Here is a 17,975-nt window from a genome sequence, read left to right as displayed (position 1 = left end):
ACAAGTCACCATGGGCAACCACATGAACAAGGTAACGTGTTATGACGTACTTCGGCCGGTGTTGTGTTGTTGTCGCTGTTTACAACTCTACGAAGCGCCTGTGGAGCGTTTCTCGGTTGTGAATATATAGTTATAAAGGAATATATCGTTAATGTAAAGGAATATATCGTTAACGGAAAGGCACCGTAGTGCAGAACGAGCCGACTAGAAGGTAACCGTTTGGGCTACGGTTAACCGGACGTTGCGGCTTGATCCCCCGTTTCGTTCAAACTTTGTAATAAAAACAAAAAAACGTTAATCGACACGTAAAGAGTAGAAACGGAATTCTTTTTTCTTTTTTTTTAAAAAAAAAGCTTTTTAAAATAAAGTGGATATCGCATAGTTCCATCTTCAACAGCTTCATGAATGTGTAACCGGTTACTTGGAGTTAAAAACGTTAAGCTAGTCAATGCTCCGTTAACATTTAGCCACTAACATATACAAAGAAAATGCATTTCTAAACATTGTTGTTAATTAGTCACCAGTAAGTAAAATTGCAACAGTCGCTTGTTTGAAAGCAGAGTTCCCAAAATGTTTTCTTAATGCGTACTCTTTGTAGAAGCAGATAATATAATAATAATAATGTCCATCCTGATTGACCTCCAGGCTGCTCATCTTTTAGACGTGCACCGTTGCTTCAGGCCTTGTACGGCTGCAGGGAACGTTCGAGCCCTACGCCTTTAATCCAACCTGAATCCAGATTTAGAAATCGAACCGTGATGAAGATTTGACCTGAATGCAATGTCTGTGGCCGCTGCTTTTACAGGTTGTAGACGGGCTCTACATCGGGAGCTTCCACGGTAAGCCCAAAACGACTTGAGTCTGGTCAGATAGATGCTTACCGGATAGCACAGTCAGACTATGCGTTCTTCAATATATCGGATTATTTTATTGCCATTTAAGTGGAACTGTTCTACTGTCGGACTCTCTGATCTCCCTGTTTGCTTCCAGATGCAGAAAGCAAAGAGGGCCTGAAAGAGAATGGCATCACCCACGTCCTGTCGGTGCACCACGATGCTGCGCCCTTGCACGAGGTCAGTGGGAAGTCCACTTTGACCCTTTTGTACGAGTTTTCCTTCATGGATGGATGGATGTTTTCAAATCATGTAATGCGTGCCGTCAGCCAGATGGGGGTGCTGATGAGTTACGTGTGTTAAGGGAGATGCGCTAATGATCTCAGCCAAGCAATAACTTAAACATGAGAAGTTTAAATCGATGAATATATAGTATTTTTATGAGCTTTTTAGTGGGCCGTAAACGAATGGCTGAGAATCGTACAGATGTTAATATTTGATGGAATTATTTGTTGTCGTTTCTTTCCCTTCGGTCGTCATGCAGTCTTTATGTTATGTTTTTCAGGATATGACGTACCTTTGCATTCAGGCGCACGACGATTACAGCCAGGACCTGTGAGTAAACGCACGCCGAGACACCGGCGATCACATGCTAATGTTGTTTGTATGCTCACGTTTGAATCGTTCCCGTCTAGATGAATTTCTCAAGCCCCGATGAGTCATAAAGTATTATTTCAACACTTATTTACCCTCCAGATTGTGGCCCCAGGACCCGTGAGATGCCCCAATGCGAACTGTCACAGATATAAAATGAAGGATTTGGCAGTTGAGAGAGAATTTCTTTTTTTTTAAAGGCACGATTCATGTTTGTAGTTTCTCAACAACTAGCAGTACCAATTACCATTTTATGCAAATTTATATCGTGAGTGTCTAAAATGAAGTATTTACGGTAGAAAGTGAGAATGAAATGACTTTTATTTTAATAGCTTGTTATTTTTCATTCATTCAATGATCTGTAAATATATGAATTCGAAGGAGCCCGCCAGAGAGGAACACTCCATGTTGAACGAGCAATAAGCCGTCCCTCCACACTCGTGCTGGCACCGAACACAAGGCGTTAGTCAGCGCATTTATTATTTGACTTCATAGCCGCAGTTATTCTGGATGGGACCCTCGACACGGGCTCAAAAGCAGAATCATGGCTCAAGCCTCTCAGGCCTCTCAGGACACATCTAGGCGCCCCGGTTTGAAGAGGAACTTCACTTTGTACAAAATTATTGGTTAAAATGCAAGTTGATGAGAATTGAGGTTCATTGGTTGGATGGATGTTGTTGATTCTGTTGGGTTGGAAGCGTCTGACCTTCACTGTCGCAATCAAGTGTCCTTCCCTCAGGCAGCAGAGGAAGGAAACCTTCGTGTGACATCTGGTTGTTGGCCTCGACCACCGAGGACTTTAATAAAGGAGCTCTGTCACAATCACAGGAGCGCCGAGGCCAACTGCCTGCTAAGCTCACCGCCCATGAAGCCTCTGCGGCCGGGGTCCGCGGGGCCCCTCCTCCGACGCTCCGGGGGGACCGTCTTTCTCTTCGCTGTACGGTTGGAGCAGCTGCAGCGGTTTGGAGCCGTTTTGAAAAACCATTAACTTCCTAAAAACTCTGAATGATTTGTGCGGCCTTAAATCTCAGCCCTCGTCTGCGTGGACTTTCAGCAGGCTTTACTCTGAATCCAGCCAAATGTCACGAGAAGAGAGAAACGGACAAATAGGAAGTGGAATGTAAACAGCCCCAGGACAGCCCTGCTATAATTTTAATGTTCAATCTGCGTTGAATATATAGATGATGTCGTTTAAAAAAATATTTTTGTCCGCGCTTTGGTTACAAATACAAATTCTAAGCTTTTTAACAAATATAATATGAAGTGATCTGAATATACTGAATCAAGTTTCACTGTTAGGATGGAGCCCATCTTACTTTGTTTGTGTCACTCTCTGGATTAGTTTATTCAAAACCTTTCAACTTTGTCAAAATAATTTTCTGCGTATCAAACAAGACGGCCGGAAACCTCCGTGCTTGTTAATGCTGAGGTGACATCTTTTGAAGAAGAGTGTGGATCTCGGGGGGGGGGGGGGGGGGCTCCAGTCTGTTATTCCGTCTGCTGTTGAGTAACCGTCTCCTCAGGACGGGACCAGCAGTCGCACAAGTCCTGATTATGCAGGCTTTAGTGAGTGGTGGGAACTGACGTGATTTTGGCAGATGTCAAACCCGACGGTTACTTCCCTCGTCTGTCTCTCGTCTGTCCCTCGTCTGTCCCTCGTCTGTCTGAGGTCTACCACAGACTCTGTTGAAGCAGACCCGGTCTTTCCGTCACGTGACAAGATGGCTTGAATGAAAGTAAAGCGAGTGCTATTTGACGTGTCGGTTATTTAAGATCTTCCAAACTGGCCTCTTAATTTTACTTTACGCTTTTGATTGTCAGAAAGGTGTCGTCAGGTTGTCATCGGTTCAGCACCTGAAGTTTGGGCTTTTGCACAGGAGTTTCGGTTCAAGATATCCTTTCTCATTTCCTATTGCGTATATATTTTTAGCTTTACAACCTTTATGTCTCTCTACCGTATAATAAAACTAGTTCCCTGATTTGATGAACAATTGAGCTGTTTTTCTTGATTCAAATAGTTTCTGTCCGTTACTACACATCACAGAAATGTGCGCTTTATTCATTTTGTCAGACTTAACAAGTGCTGACTATATAAAAATGTGTTTGTTTTTGTTTTTCCAGATTACCACATTTTAAAAATGCCATTGGCTTCATCCACGAGTGTCGCACAAGTGGCGGCGTTTGCCTCGTCCATTGGTAGGTTTTCATGTCTGTAGACTTTCTTAAAAGTATGCCTCAAAGGGTCAGATCAGCAATGGGATCTAGAGGATGATGATAAAGTGCTCAGGGCCACTTCTGATGCTCACCAGGCTTTGCGTTGCTCCAGTCTCGCAGGCGTGTCCCGCAGCACGACCTTGGTGGTGGCTTACCTGATGACGGCCACCGACTACGGCTTCAGTGACTGCCTGAATGCCGTTAAGGTCGCTCGCTCCTGCGTCTGCCCAAACTACGGCTTCCAGAATCAGCTGAAGAAATTTGAGGCCACGCAAGTCTCAGAGGTGAAGACACTAAAATAACACAAACCCTAACCCTAACCCTAATCCATTAGAGGTTGGTAGTGATCCAGATAATAGTCGAGATCCAGGGTTATTTTTACGCATTATTATTCTGGGATTCCCTGGAACACATGATCGTGTATCTCAGTGGGATCTTCCTGGCTAAAGACAGTGTGAATAAATACAAATGTGCCATTGCAAGAGGGAAAGCCACGGAATATTTATGTAATTAATTTCACATAATATCCTCGTTGATTCATCAACATCCCAGAAGAGCCAGTTGGTTGAGCAGGTCGTCCAGGGACCGATGGGTCATCGGTTCAACGCAGGTTTTTATTTTCTTAATCCTGTTTAAGAGTCATAATAATAATTAATAATTAATGTGACACTTCTGAATATCAACTTGAGAATTTTGTGTTTCGTTATTGCGCATTTTAATGGGTTGTGAGAACAAATTAACTATATTGACGTTGCTAGGATTTCACAAGTGGAATTCTGTCATAAACATACATAAACAAATCCACAGTCTGAGACAAACAATGATGAAATGCTAACGCTCATAGTTTGGAGTTATCTACTTCCACTTTGAAGAAAATCACCACTTCTAGTAAAGACCAATTTAAACTTCTTGGTTTTATTTCCAGTCTGATTTGGAGCTTTTTCCTTTTTTTTTTTTTTTTTAAACAAAGAAAATGTTGCACAATCTACTGTACTTTAAAGCAAGACGGCTCCTCATAGACGTAATAGTGCATTAATTCTATATTAACTTATAGACGGTGAAGAATCTTCTGTTTCAGATATTTTCACTGCATTTCAGTTACTTGAAGGTGCCTGATTCCATCACAACGGCGCTGACCTAACCCCCGTCCAGAGAAGGGGAACTGCAAGGGGGTTTGCTGGGATTGCATTAGCTGGGCACTGCTGATCACGTGCTTAGCGTTACTGTCAGCATCTTGCACCATAGCATGACAGAAAAAGCTGTTAGTAGATGTTGCACTGATTTCGAGGAGTCGAGGGGAAATGAGATTTCTGTATTTGCATTTTTGTCTCAGATAGAAAGTGAGGAATTTAATCGTCGGTACAGCTGCGTCGCTGCCACATCATCAGGGTGACGAAGCAACTTCCCTACACATCCTTTAATTGTCCAATGCAAATGCGGTTACTTGGTTGTCTACAGTTGTTATATAATAGTGCAGAATAGTGGGGTATGAAAAGAGGCACCCCAAAGCACAGAAACTCAGCCAGAATATAGGATCATCCCACATGCGGAGAAATAAACCGAAGAGACAATTCTCTGTTAAGTTCAATGTATATTGTGTTATATCTGCTCTAGCAGAGGGGCTTTATCCATTTATATTTGGGGGGGGGGGGGGGGTCTTATATCTCTTTCCAGAGGGAAGTGGGAGATGGGAAGAGATACTGTCCAGGATGCATGGGAGTCTTTGATGATGCAACCGGCCTTCCCCTGGAGACGACCAGTGTAATGTCTCTGAGGGAGGGAAATGTGGTCCCAATCCCACCATCAGCTGGGGGTCCTTCCTGTCCCCTGCTCGACAGCAGGTGAAGCACACCTTGCAGCAATAAGTCAGTAGGCTCTCTATAGGCGACCGATCAAAGGAGAAGCAGTTGTTGAGGAAGGTGAGCCGGTTTCAGGTTAATAAAGGCACAATGTCTCCGTTGGGCTTCGAGATGTTCTTGGGCCAGGTTAGATAATCGGAGATGTGCTACTTCAAAGAACTTAAAGTAGTCTATGTGGTGTTCAGGTCCAGTTTGTTGATGCAACACCAAACGGACAGATGCTGGACGTCCCCTCTGAAGACTGGTTCATTGTGATGATCAGTCTTACGCCGGTTGTTTTCTTACTTAACAATGGCATTGGTGGTTTTGTGTGAAAACATAGTAGAGAAAGGGGCTGAGGACACACCCTTGTGGTGTGCCCGTGCTTGGGATGAGTTTGGACGAGGTATGCCTCACTATCCTCTCCTTCTGGGGTCTGTTCCTGAGAAAGTCCCAAATCCATGGGCAGATAAAACCCTCTTGTTTGATATCTGGACAAAGTTTCTTGCCATCCTCATACAAACATCAAAGAATCACAAAATGCAGCTTCAAGTAAAGACCTAAGCTTTGGTGTCATCTTCAACACAAATAGGTATCAGTAACCAGATTAAGTCAAACGATGACATGTAGTTGGGTCTAAATAATAATAATTGTATTCCCCCCCCCCCCTTCTCCTACAGTACCGAGCTTGGTTACGGTCCAGTTTCCTTCCCAGTCCGTTCAATGACCAGGAGCTGGTGGGTGCCCTGCTGATGCAACGCAGTGAAATACGAGGGTCAGAAGAGTTGGGCAGACCAGTAAAGACAAGAATCAGCGATCTGCCGTCTGGCCCAGATGATCCAGCGAGCAGCAGCTGAAATACTGGCCATGCCAAAGTCCTGCCCGTTGCTGTGTGTAGATGGCGCTAGTTCCAATTCTGTGTTCAACTCTTAAGTCAACTTCGCGGTGCATCAACCTTGAAAGCCTTTTCACGCCTGCGGACGATGCACATTTCAAGGCGGTGGAATTTAGAATTGAGCTACAGACTCTGTGCCTCACAAGTTCCTTTTACCTCGTCCGGCCACAGCACGGGTATCGGCGCCCACCGAGGCCTTACTCAAGCAGTTCAGCACTTTAGCGACAATGAATAAACTATATGTCCACTTGGAGTCTAGACACCTGCACTGTTCAGTTTTGCAGGCTTAAAACTGCTTCGTTAATGTTTTCTTAAAGACGCGTTTTGGTTTAATATATAGGAATGTGTGTTGGTCGGCCGTTAACTTTACATATTTGATGTTTTAAAGTTTGCTATTATTTTATTCAGCCCACTGAAAGTGAGTGCTACTTCTCTGCTGTTAAATGTGTAACTATATCAGTGATTGTATGAAGGAAGAGCTGCAGTTTAGCTCGGTGACGTCTCTGCAACTCTGCCGACTCCTTTCGGCCGCAGAGGACAAAAGACAAGAGACAGACTTATCTGTCCTTTGTCCAGCATCTGCTGATGTGAGATAAGCGCTCAGCTGCTTTACTTCCCGACAGCGTTGCAAAAAAGAGATTGGTTTAAAGCTGCTTTAAAATTGGCAGTACGTTTGTTTATTTAATAATTGGGCTATATATAGTATGTTTGCGTAAAATATATACCATAATGGTCGCCCATGTATTACACGACCCTTAACTAGTTTAGATTTGATTTTCAGCTTCATGGATCTGATTATTTACAGTTTTGGGAACCCTCATGTGCAAAATGAAGCCCCAAAACGACGAGTTGATCTGCACACGACTGGCATCTGCTTTTTCCCCCCTAAACTTTCTGTATCTCCAGAATTAATTTTTCACTTTGGAATTGTACAAATTCCCCCCCAACAACATTCCAGCAGTGGTGGTGGCGTTCGCTGACGCGGCTCAAAAGCCCTCGTGCCATTACAAACCTTATCCGTGCACATCAGGAAATGCACACTTAGCAATTACAAAGAGAGGAAGCTTTTCAAATATGAAAACATCAGATCTGCAAAGTTGAAGTAAAACATTTTGCGTTCGTGTGGGTTTGAATATGGTTATTTTGTACAATTTGTAAATGTATTTTGAAACTGTAGACCTTGGAACGCACATTTGTGACTACTTTGAGTCTCCGTTGCACATTTAATGCTTTTTTGTGTTTTGTAATAACATTCAGTGTTTAAAAATATATAGAGACACTAATAAATTTGCAAGTAAAGACAGAACGACTGGTTATTTGGAGGGGGTGGAGGACAGGGGGTTTGTCTGTCAGGTTTTGATTCTGAATTGCATCAGAACAGCAAAGTATCGAATAGAAGTCTCTTCTTATTTAGGAACTTTTATCATTCATATTTATTTTCATTTTGTGTTTACAGGTTTGACTCGATTTTAAGCTTTTCTCTTTTCGGATAAATTAACTGCCTCAGATACATAAAAAAAAAAAAAAATCCACCATCATTATGGATAAACACGTGATTCAAGTCACCGGATAATGTTTCCCGATTTAATGATACAACAGTCGAGGTTCGGCTATGACGTCGGCGCGCGTGCGCGCTTCGTGAGAGTGGCCGCGGAGGGAAATGTCACCTTTGCGCAGAAACCCCCGCAGCCAAAGGTAAACTTGTGACACCCCCGCGTTCCTGCGCGTCTCCTTCCAGCGCCGCTCATCATGTCAGATCATTTCTTGTAAATGCCCCGCATTTAGAAGAACAAAGCTGGGGGCGGAGTGGGCCGGCCGAGGTACGCTCCTGCGCTCTGATTGGTCAGCGAGTGGGAACGTCGTCAAATCACCGGTCAGCTATTTCATTCATAACACAGAAGCGCAATAAAGGTGATGGACAAGGGCGTGCGTCGGGTCCGACGGTGAGACGTCAACATCCTGGGATACACTTACTGTGAGTTATATTACTATTATAAAGGGTGAAAGTTGTATACTTTTAACCTCCATAAATTATGTATTATTTTTTATTTTTTACTGAAGTGATAAATAGACGTCACATGATCATTTCTCCTCATTTAGGAAAAAGAAAGGAGGCCATAAAGAAACGTTTCTTCGTCAAGATGTCCAACACGGGAGGTCGGAGACTGAAGCAGTGGCTGATCGAGCAGATTGAAAGCGGCCAGTACTCGGGTCTGCAGTGGGAAGAGGAGAAGCGCGTTTTCTTCCGAATTCCATGGAAGCACGCAGGGAAACAGGATTACAACCAGGAAGTAGACGCATCCATTTTCAAGGTGCGACACAGTTAATGAACTTTGGTTTTTATACAACGACATTTTTTTAAATGCCAGTGTATCCATCTGTTTAATTGAGAAATATTCGTTAATTTTTTTTTAATTACATATTTAAAAAACAATTTAATTATAATTGCACTTTTAAAGTCTTTCTTTCTTGTTCTCATGTGTCTCTTTAACACGATACATTTTGATCATAAATAACTATTTCCCGCCCCAGGCCTGGGCCGTGTTTAAAGGCAAGTTTAAAGAGGGAGAAAAGGCTGAGCCTGCAACGTGGAAGACCAGACTCCGATGCGCCCTGAATAAAAGCCCTGACTTTGAGGAGGTGTCAGAGAAATCCCAGCTGGACATCTCTGAGCCCTACAAGGTCTATCGCATCATCCCGGAGGAGGAGCAGAAGAGTGAGTCTGTGCTGTTGTGTCCGTTTTCAATTCGTTTTGCTTCTTGTAATTTGAACATTAAGAAAACTAGCATCAGCTATTTAAAAAAAAACAACTTTGCTTGAATTCACGGAACAATGTTAAATTAGAAAGCCCCAAATTTGTGTTTTAAACCGTTTTAAAATGTCTCCTTCTTCCACCCTAGATGGCAAAAGCTCTGTGATGGCCTTGGCAGCTACCAACGTCTGCGGTGATCTCACAGACATGGACTGCAGTCCTGCAGACCTGGACGAACTCATTAAAGAAGTGAGACTCGAACCTATTATAAACTGCATCTCCCACCTCTGCCACGTTTATTTCCAGATGCACTTTGACCTCTTTGTTAGCTGTGCTGTGTCATCCGACACAATGTGTGCGTTGACGTTATGCTGTTGACCTTTTGCAGGAAGACGGCTGTGTCATCCAGGCCAGTCCAGAATACTGGTCTCAGGGCAACATCAATGGTAAGAGAACCCCCTCCCCCCCCCCCAAAAAAAAATGGAGTCACGGTTGCGGCAAATCTCTGCCTTCTGCCTCATTTCTTTGGGACACGTGCAGGTTTTTAAACCTTAACCCCCGGTACGAAGCTTATTTGTGTCACTTCAAGTGTGGGTGCGACATAAAGGTTAAACGCCTGTCTGTTAAATTCTGCAAGGGAAGAATTGACTAACATCCTGTTGAACTTTGCTGACAGACGTATTATTTCTTCGTGAGACCACGGTAGAAAAAGGCCATTTCTGATGATGCAGCAAAAATAATAGCATGACACTGCTTCTGTCCACCGTGGCAGAAACGCCTTAACTCATCCTTCCCTTCTGTAACAGCCTTTCCACTGTATCAGGATCCTTTGCCTTCCGGCTCTTCCAGCTCAGGTATTTAAACTGTGTCAGATATAAAATGTTTAGGGGTCACATCAGACCTATAGTTGAGGATTAATTACAATAATGTCTGAATTTCTAATTTAATTTCATGAAATCTTTTTCCCCTGTCCAGCTTTCTCCCAAATGATCATCAGTTTCTACTATGGCGGACGGCTGATGCACAGCACGGTGGTCAATCATTCTGAAGGCTGCCGGATCTCCCCGCCGCAGCACCTGGGCCGTGGCGCCCTGTACAGCTCAGACAGCATGCAGACGGTTTATTTCCCCCCCGCTGAGCTCATTGAGTTTGATCGCCACCGCAGCATCACCAGCAAGCTCCTGGGCCACTTGGAGAGGGGTGTTCTGGTCCGTGCCAACCAGGAGGGCGTCTTCATCAAACGGTTGTGCCAGAGCCGTGTCTTCTGGAGCGGGCTGGGAGACGGGGGCTCGCAGTACGGCCCCATGCCTTGCAAACTTGAGAGGGATGCTGTCGTGAAGATCTTTGACACTGGAAAGTTTCTTCAAGGTGAGTCTTCCCGTTTTTTGCATCACCTGAAGTCAAATCGAAGCACTTTTTGTCGATGGTTCAACCAAGTAACGCCGTGAAGGATGATTTTAAAAATGTGCGAAAATTGTCTAATCCGTTCACATATTTTGTTCCAGCTTTACAGCTGTACCAGGAAGGCCAGTTTCCTGCTCCTGATCCCACAGTGACTCTGTGCTTTGGAGAGGAGCTCCACGATCTCAGCAGTGCCAAAGGCAAGCTGATCATTGTGCAGGTAAGACCATCCTCAGCATAACTCTCAAATCTAAATATTCCGTTAGACGGAGCCTAGAAATGAGAGTTTGGACACTTTCCCATGCCAGAAAAACGCTAATCGCTGCAAATGCATCCTGAAAAACAAAAGCAAAACACATTTCTGTCTCTTCTCCCTTCCGGCAGATCGGTGTGGTGAATTGCCAGCACCTGCTGGACGCAGTGAACATGCGGCGTTCCCAGCCCTACAGCAACAGCCCAAACCTTGACATATCCGATAATCTGGCCTCTGACCAGATGGCACGAATCTACCAGGATCTGTGCAGCTACAGCGGGCCCCAGAGGACCGCATGCTACAGGGAGAACATGCCCATCACCGCATGAACTGTGAGCAGCGACACACCCGCCTGGAGCTCCTTAGCATCGTCGATTGAATTCATTTAAAGCGATTCCAATCACAGCAGAGACACAAAGACAAGCAGGAGCTCATTTCTTACAGCGTGATGTTCAAGATGCAACTCAATATTCTGATATTCCAGCTCTTCAGTTCGTGATCGGGACACAAACTCCTATCTAACCTTCACTTTATCCATAAATTACACAACTTAAGTGCTGCAAGAAGAAATCTTCGACTACAGTGCTACTCTACTATTGCTCAAAACCAAACCGCAGTTTAACAACTTTTAACCAAATGACCCGCTCGATATTTTGCCAAATATTACTGTTTGTTTTGTTTTTTTGCATCGTCTATATCTGATAAATCTTAAGGAGGTTTATAATATATTTGAGTGGATTGTTAGATGCTTTGGGCATTACATTACAGATAGGTTTTACTATCGGACTGAATTACATGACCTTTATATCACCTTTTTTATGAGCTGCATTTCCAGTAAAACATTTCTTAAACTGAACTACATGTGTTTTGTCTTTATAGAACCGTCTTGTTTTTGTTGACCTCCTTTTGTTAACTGTGTGATAATCGCTGAATCGGGCTGCTGCTCACAGCTCAGACTGTTTGTTCTCATTAACTACGATCGGATGTACGGTACGTGTACGACTGGCACCAACTGCTGCTGCCAAAAATACATGGCAGTTAAAAATCTTGGTCTATCCTGATCATCTAGTTCATCTAATATGTATTAGAATCAATGTACAGAACTAAATTATCAAAAATAACCATTCATTTTTGACAGCAACAAAAGTGAAGCTGAAGACTCGACAGAAATAAAGATCCCAAAGCCAGTAATTCCTGACAGCGTCTGCATCACATTATCTGCTTGTTCCAGAGGCTGACTGACTCTACATCAGACTTGGTGGATGAAATGTTCAAAGGAAGAGGACAGAAATGTTGTAAAGGCAACACAATTGCATTAAATAAAAATGTGTAATCCATAAATACCATTTTCCCAGTAATTTGTCACAGCTCACGAAGAGCCTCGACATTTAGGAACGATGGATTATTATTCCAAATAACACTCTTTTGGCTTGAGCAATGCATTGGCTGCACAAAATCTAAATGTCGAGCGTCAAAGCAAATTCAATTTTGCCGACACAGATCATTAAAATAAAAAATGTAAATAGTTGTTTTTTCTTAATTTCATTTTCAGATTGATCAGACATGTCAAAAATGTTCTTTTTTAATGATTAAGTGCTGTGGAAGTCGCCCGTTTTGTTACCCCTTTATTCTGAACAAATACCTTTTTCTATATTACTCTGACATAGGAATGGTGAAACTGAAACACTGTGATACTAAAAGAAGGATCTAACCCTATCACGCACACACACACGCACACGCACACGCACACCCAGGCTCCCTTCTGAGTCAAGATTAGATAATTCTCCCAGGATTCACACAGATGGTCATCCAGCGTCCTCTTACGTGTTCAGCTGGTCAGTTAAAGGTAAAAGTGGTGGAAAGTGCATTCAAACAAATTCAACATTGCATATTGCAGACACACACACACACACACACATATACAGTACATAAAATACAGTGAAACACATACATACAATAATTCTAATGGTGGCTATGCTGCCACATACATTTTACATAAATACATTAAATACATAAAATATCAAATTCAATCTGAGAGGAAGCCTGAATGTCAGTTAATATTACTTGAATTCTTACATCAATTATTTTTTTTAAATATATATAAGAATTATAGTGCGTATATAGCGTGTGTGTTTTGAATAATGAACAACTGATTGCTGTAATGACTCACAACTAGATTTGATGATAAAAGATGCTTCTCATATGACATTGCTGGATAAAACCTCTTACTTGAATTAGAATATTTTATCAATGGTTGAATGGATGAAAACACATGTGGACTATTTCCAGTGTGTGTGTGTGTGTGTGTGTGTGTGTGTGTGTGTGCGTGCATGTGCCTTTATGGGTGTAAGTGTTTGTGGTTATTTATAAGGGGCGTTCTGCCTAAGTCTCTCAGAACAGGAACTTGTTTCAAAAACCGGCACAGGAAACCAACTCGACCCCCCCCAGGCCGGAATAACATGATGATTTAAGACGCAAATAAATGTCATCCGGAACACAAGTATTGAGTTTGTGAACTTAGAATTGCAGCCTTGCACAATATCTGAGTGCAAATGTCCGTTTGAACACTTGAATGAGAATCCCTTCAAAGTTTAAACACGTATCAGTACTGAAATCATTTCCAGAGAACTATAAAGTGTCTAATCAATTACGCAGTTGTTAAAATTACACTATATATATATATATATAAGAATTAGAAGTATATGTCGGATCATAAACCCAAACCCCAAACATTTGAACTATTTCTATTGCTTCTGGGTTCTTTAACTACGACAGCAGGAGTGCCGAAGGAGAGATGTCTCTGTGCATTTCTGCTAACGGAGCCTCTTTTCTGTCCACATTTGCAGTCTGCAGCGTGGCTCTTTCCATGTTGCAACATCTCTTTGTGGCGTCTGAGGCTTCCCACAGCAACCCATGAGAGACAAGCGACAAACAACTAATGTTCCCATCCTGTGTACAGCGAGCGCTTAAAGGAAAGAGCACAAATTCTGTTAGAAATCAATACTTCAATAGAAAAAAAAAACGTCTGAATCGAAAGCTTTTCCTTTTCTACCAATTACCCGATTTTTTGTTGTTGTTGTTTTTGCTGTTCCAGAATTCTCTGGTAACTCTTGTTGTTCTCCGCCCGGCTTATCTGCTTGAATTTAACATCCAACTTCTAACTGCAATAATGGCCGTCACTTCTGTTGCACCAGGTGAGCCTGTGGAAAGCTGTGATTGTCCTTGGACAGGTTGCGTTACGCAAGTGGCGTGTGTGCGTGTGTGTGTGTGTGTGTGTGTGTGTGTGTGTGTGTCGAAGGCGTTGGTGCCGTCTCTGGGGAAAACACTGATTTAGAATCAGCGTGGGAAGATGAGGCATCCAGAGAGGAACTGGGAGACGCTGTCAATGGAGAGGCAGGTGGACAGGTGGGGGGGAGCCCACATCCTGGGACGCATGGAGAAAGTCACCTAACCAGACATGCAAGCACGCACGCACACGCACACACCAGGTTAGCCACTGATCAAGGGTCATATCCTCTAATCAGTATCAGTTCACGTCCTTCCAAAGAAAGGCCTTACAGTCTTTAGCCTGACGCCTACAGAGATCTTTATCAGGCTTCATTCTGTGTTAGTGCACACACGCACGCACACACACACACACACACACACACACACAAATTCATTCACTACAATGTCTTCTTGTGTAACTGTGTAAAAGGAGATGTGGCGAATGTGATAGTACATGTTTAAGTAAGGAAAGAAGTTGATTGTTCAACCATCGTTTTTAAATATTAGAACTCCGATATCAACGCGCCTTTTCCTCGGTGAGCGTATTTTTATATTCTATCAACTGGACTCAAAGCCTCATAAGAGTAGTTTATTTTTTAAATATAAAAAGTCAATCTACGTATTGTTCTTTGACGAGCGATCCCTGACCGACTGATCCGTCTCTGGACAGGAAGCGTAGGAAGGAGCCCAGGAAGATGGTCTACCACACAACTTCTCCAATGAAAAGAGGAACAGTCGGCACAGACTCACACACATCCAACTTGCTCTGAGATTTGGTTTGTGGAAATCAAATGTAGTTCTAGAGAAATCCGTCTATTCTTGATGAGAATGACTTGAAAGAAATATTTAAAAGAGCTGTGAAAGCGTTGGCTCGGAAGAAAGACGAAACTTTAGCACATGCCAGCATTTTGAATGCAGGAGTTTACGGCCCGGTTACGATGGAGTCAAGCCTCGGACAGTCTCCTACTGAGCTGTAAATGTGGGGCCACTGCCTACAAAAACAATGCAGGATGCATTTAAGTTTCATGTTCAAGCAAAACAAAACTCATCAGTCAAAAAAAGGCGACGATAGGCGTGAAGGGAAAGACCAGGGCGGGGGTGACAGCCTCTGGGGAGCAAGAGTCGAGGGAGCATGCAGAGCTCATTGTGTAGTTCTCACTGTGCGTAAGGCTTGTGTGTGTCTGCAGAGCTGGCAGCGTGTGCGTTGGAAGACAAGTAATATGTCATGAGGTTAAAAAAACAAACACTTAAGGGTCCCATATTATGAAAAACTCACTTTCCTCATGTTTCTATACTATTATGGTGAGTTTGGGTCCTTATCAACCCAAGATAAATAAACCATCCAGTCAATCCTGCGTCTGGAAGAAATCTCTCCGGGGGGGCGTGTGTGTGTGTGTACCTGACTGCGCTCCGCACGTCCAGCTCGCCCTCTGTCTCCTGCATGAGTCGAAGAAGAAGAGCAGAGAGGATAACGTTTACTTTTTGTGGTAATGTTCCTGCGAAAATTGGCAAACATTTTTTATTGTGTGCTAAAAATGTCGGCTCACGGTTTACCATGGTAACGTGCATGTGCGTGCTCGTGCAACCCTGTCCTGTCCTGCAAGCATCTGTTTGTTATTTTGACCAAAGTCTGGCACAGATATTTCATATAAGTGTTTGGGAACTGCGTTAACTTGTGGAGAAAGGGACCTTTTAAAGAAAAGTGTTTTCTGCCATCTTGTAAGTTTTTACAGAAAAACAATTCAAAGGCAAAAAATAATCAGAAAAAACCCCCCAATCATATTCATCATGAATGTTATCTGCATTTAATGTGTAGCAGACAGCGAGGACCGCACATAGAAGGGGCTGTTATTTATTGAACAATGTGTTGTTAGTTTTATTCACACGATTGTGTCTGATCCGTGTCTGATTCCACACAACGATTGAGAAACAGGATCCTCGTGGTTTTAACTTTGTAGCTTTATGTTCAGACTGATTGTATTCCAGTCACATTACTTACACAACCTCTTTCTAGCCAGCAACAGGTGCTGCTGGGATTAAGATTATTTAAAGTTGCTCAGAATTGGTTCCAACACAGCTGGAGGCCGGGGGGGCCGAGCTGTCTGCTGACCACACGCCTCGGTAGAAAGTACAGAGGCTGTTCACACTTCCCCCTTTGAGATACCAGAATGCGTGATCGCCGCATGACTGAGGTGAATTACCTTTCAGCACAACACAAATGTCTTTTTTTTTTTATGCAAGGAATCCGATTAGCTATTTTAAACTGGAAACTCTTAGACTATTTCATCCTAGTTTTGTAAATTCCATGATGACAAATGTAATTTGATAAGATCTGGATTATCAGACGGGGGAACTAAATCTTTTTGACTGGATAAATCATGAACAATTAGCATATTTAAGTCAAATTGCAATTTGGTGAGGCGTTCAAATGTATTTTTAATCACACGATTTGCATGTTATTGTCGCCCACATAGTCCAACAGAGGGATAGAAACACAGCAGCGTCACTGAAGCAGAACTTACATGTAGTTTTACACGGTTGAAAAGTCACATATGAACGAGAAATTCTGCTTATGTAATTTAGGGCCGAAGGTGACACATTGGTATTAAGAATGGTCAAAGCCAGGAAGGAAATAGTGAAAAATAAAACTATTGTGTTGTTGTTGGAGAATGCTCTTTTATTTGATATAAATAAATGATATATTACTTAGAGATGTTTCGTATTCAGATGACTACAGTATTCGTAAATACGATTTAAACCTTGTCTTAGAATGAAAGGTAGTAACTCTGACAAACTGCATCAAGTTTACCAGAGTTCTGTGCTGCCATCTAGTGGTGAGAGATTATATCGGTACTGCATTTCTAGCACTGGATTGAGTTAAGGTGCGGATACATTTATTTGTAAGCCACATGTAAGTACATATAAAAACTCTCATTCTGTTCAAAATAAATTTTAAATAATTATACTGTATTCCACATTCGCAGCATTGAATCTACTTTTATTCCTCATCTTATTTATTCTCTGTTTGAGTATATAGTTTATCTTGTCAAATCTTTATTTCATTGTGATATCATTTGGGATATTTTAATTTATTTAAATTAAGGTTTGAATTATTATTCAGAGACTTCATAAAGAATGTGAACAACCAAAACACATTTTCTACAGCGGGGATTGCTCTGTGCCTGTTTGATGCTCTTTTCCCATTTTAAGATGAATTAATGAGCCACACAGGCAGATGGTGGGGAAGCCCTTGACAGCTCCAGAGATGTCTGACTGTTTATGAGGCTTGTTTATAGACTCTTCTTATTTCTAAGTCATTTTAGACATGACAGGCAGAATTCTCTCTCTCTGCCTCTGTCCCTTTTTTTTTTTTTTTTTACATACACACACACATTTCCAAGACTTTCCACATTGAGCCCAACAATGATCTGCGCCTCATCTACACCCAATTACTCACCCTAATTGAATACTTGGCAGCGAGCGTAGGTGGTGATGGCGTAGACTGAGCTAAGGAACCATCGGTCTTGGTCATGAGCCCCATTAGGTAGCTTGGGTGAACTATGATGTCATGATGTAGTAAACTCGATGGAAACTAATGGACAACATGTCTCGTAATGAAGATGCCGCTCGTGCTTTTTCTTTTCTTTCTTTCTCTTTTTGTTTTTATTGCTCTGGCTTCGGCTCCAACTTGTCCGCACGTCCATTTCATGGCTCTGGGAGAATCATGGTTGTTTTTTCAAAGTTATTTTGGCCGTGACTTTGAGAGAGTTCCTTTAAGTTTTTGGGGATGTGAGAGTACGATTTGTGGTTAAAAAAAAAAAAAGCTTGTTTCTATTATAGGTGCTTTTTGTTTTTTTGTTGTAAACGG

The 17,975-nt window shown here is 42.5% G+C and overlaps 2 protein-coding genes across 2 annotated transcripts; both read left to right on the top strand.

The window, feature by feature from the left end:
• Window positions 1–10: 10 nt before the first annotated feature.
• On the top strand, window positions 11–6,396 carry dusp22a (dual specificity phosphatase 22a). The gene is made up of 7 exons (XM_068740999.1): window positions 11–31; window positions 806–839; window positions 991–1,073; window positions 1,399–1,448; window positions 3,609–3,683; window positions 3,814–3,985; window positions 6,220–6,396. Exons 1-7 carry the CDS (start codon window positions 11–13, stop codon window positions 6,394–6,396), a joined length of 612 nt encoding a protein of 203 aa, XP_068597100.1.
• Window positions 6,397–8,575: 2,179 nt separating this feature from the next.
• Window positions 8,576–12,140, top strand: irf8 (interferon regulatory factor 8). The gene is made up of 8 exons (XM_068760265.1): window positions 8,576–8,746; window positions 8,967–9,150; window positions 9,335–9,435; window positions 9,575–9,632; window positions 9,993–10,040; window positions 10,162–10,554; window positions 10,692–10,807; window positions 10,972–12,140. The coding sequence occupies exons 1-8, from the start codon at window positions 8,576–8,578 to the stop codon at window positions 11,167–11,169; spliced, it is 1,269 nt and encodes a 422-aa protein (XP_068616366.1). The 3' UTR covers window positions 11,170–12,140.
• Window positions 12,141–17,975: the final 5,835 nt, after the last annotated feature.

The sequence above is a fragment of the Brachionichthys hirsutus genome, chromosome 1 (assembly GCF_040956055.1).
Source record: "Brachionichthys hirsutus isolate HB-005 chromosome 1, CSIRO-AGI_Bhir_v1, whole genome shotgun sequence".
NCBI classification, from domain to species: domain Eukaryota; kingdom Metazoa; phylum Chordata; class Actinopteri; order Lophiiformes; family Brachionichthyidae; genus Brachionichthys; species Brachionichthys hirsutus.
This window is presented reverse-complemented; position numbering and strand designations above follow the sequence as displayed.

Bases quoted from the DNA above. Each gene is read 5' to 3' on its own strand.
- dusp22a (XM_068740999.1), top strand. From the start codon at position 11: ATGGGCAACCACATGAACAAG. The intron at 1,074-1,398 runs GTCAGTGGGAAG...TATGTTTTTCAG, and splicing joins ATGCTGCGCCCTTGCACGAG to GATATGACGTACCTTTGCAT. The intron at 3,684-3,813 runs GTAGGTTTTCAT...GCGTTGCTCCAG, and splicing joins GGCGTTTGCCTCGTCCATTG to TCTCGCAGGCGTGTCCCGCA.
- irf8 (XM_068760265.1), top strand. From the start codon at position 8,576: ATGTCCAACACGGGAGGTCGGAGACTGAAGCAGTGGCTGATCGAGCAG. The intron at 9,436-9,574 runs GTGAGACTCGAA...GACCTTTTGCAG, and splicing joins TGGACGAACTCATTAAAGAA to GAAGACGGCTGTGTCATCCA. The intron at 9,633-9,992 runs GTAAGAGAACCC...CTTCTGTAACAG, and splicing joins GTCTCAGGGCAACATCAATG to CCTTTCCACTGTATCAGGAT.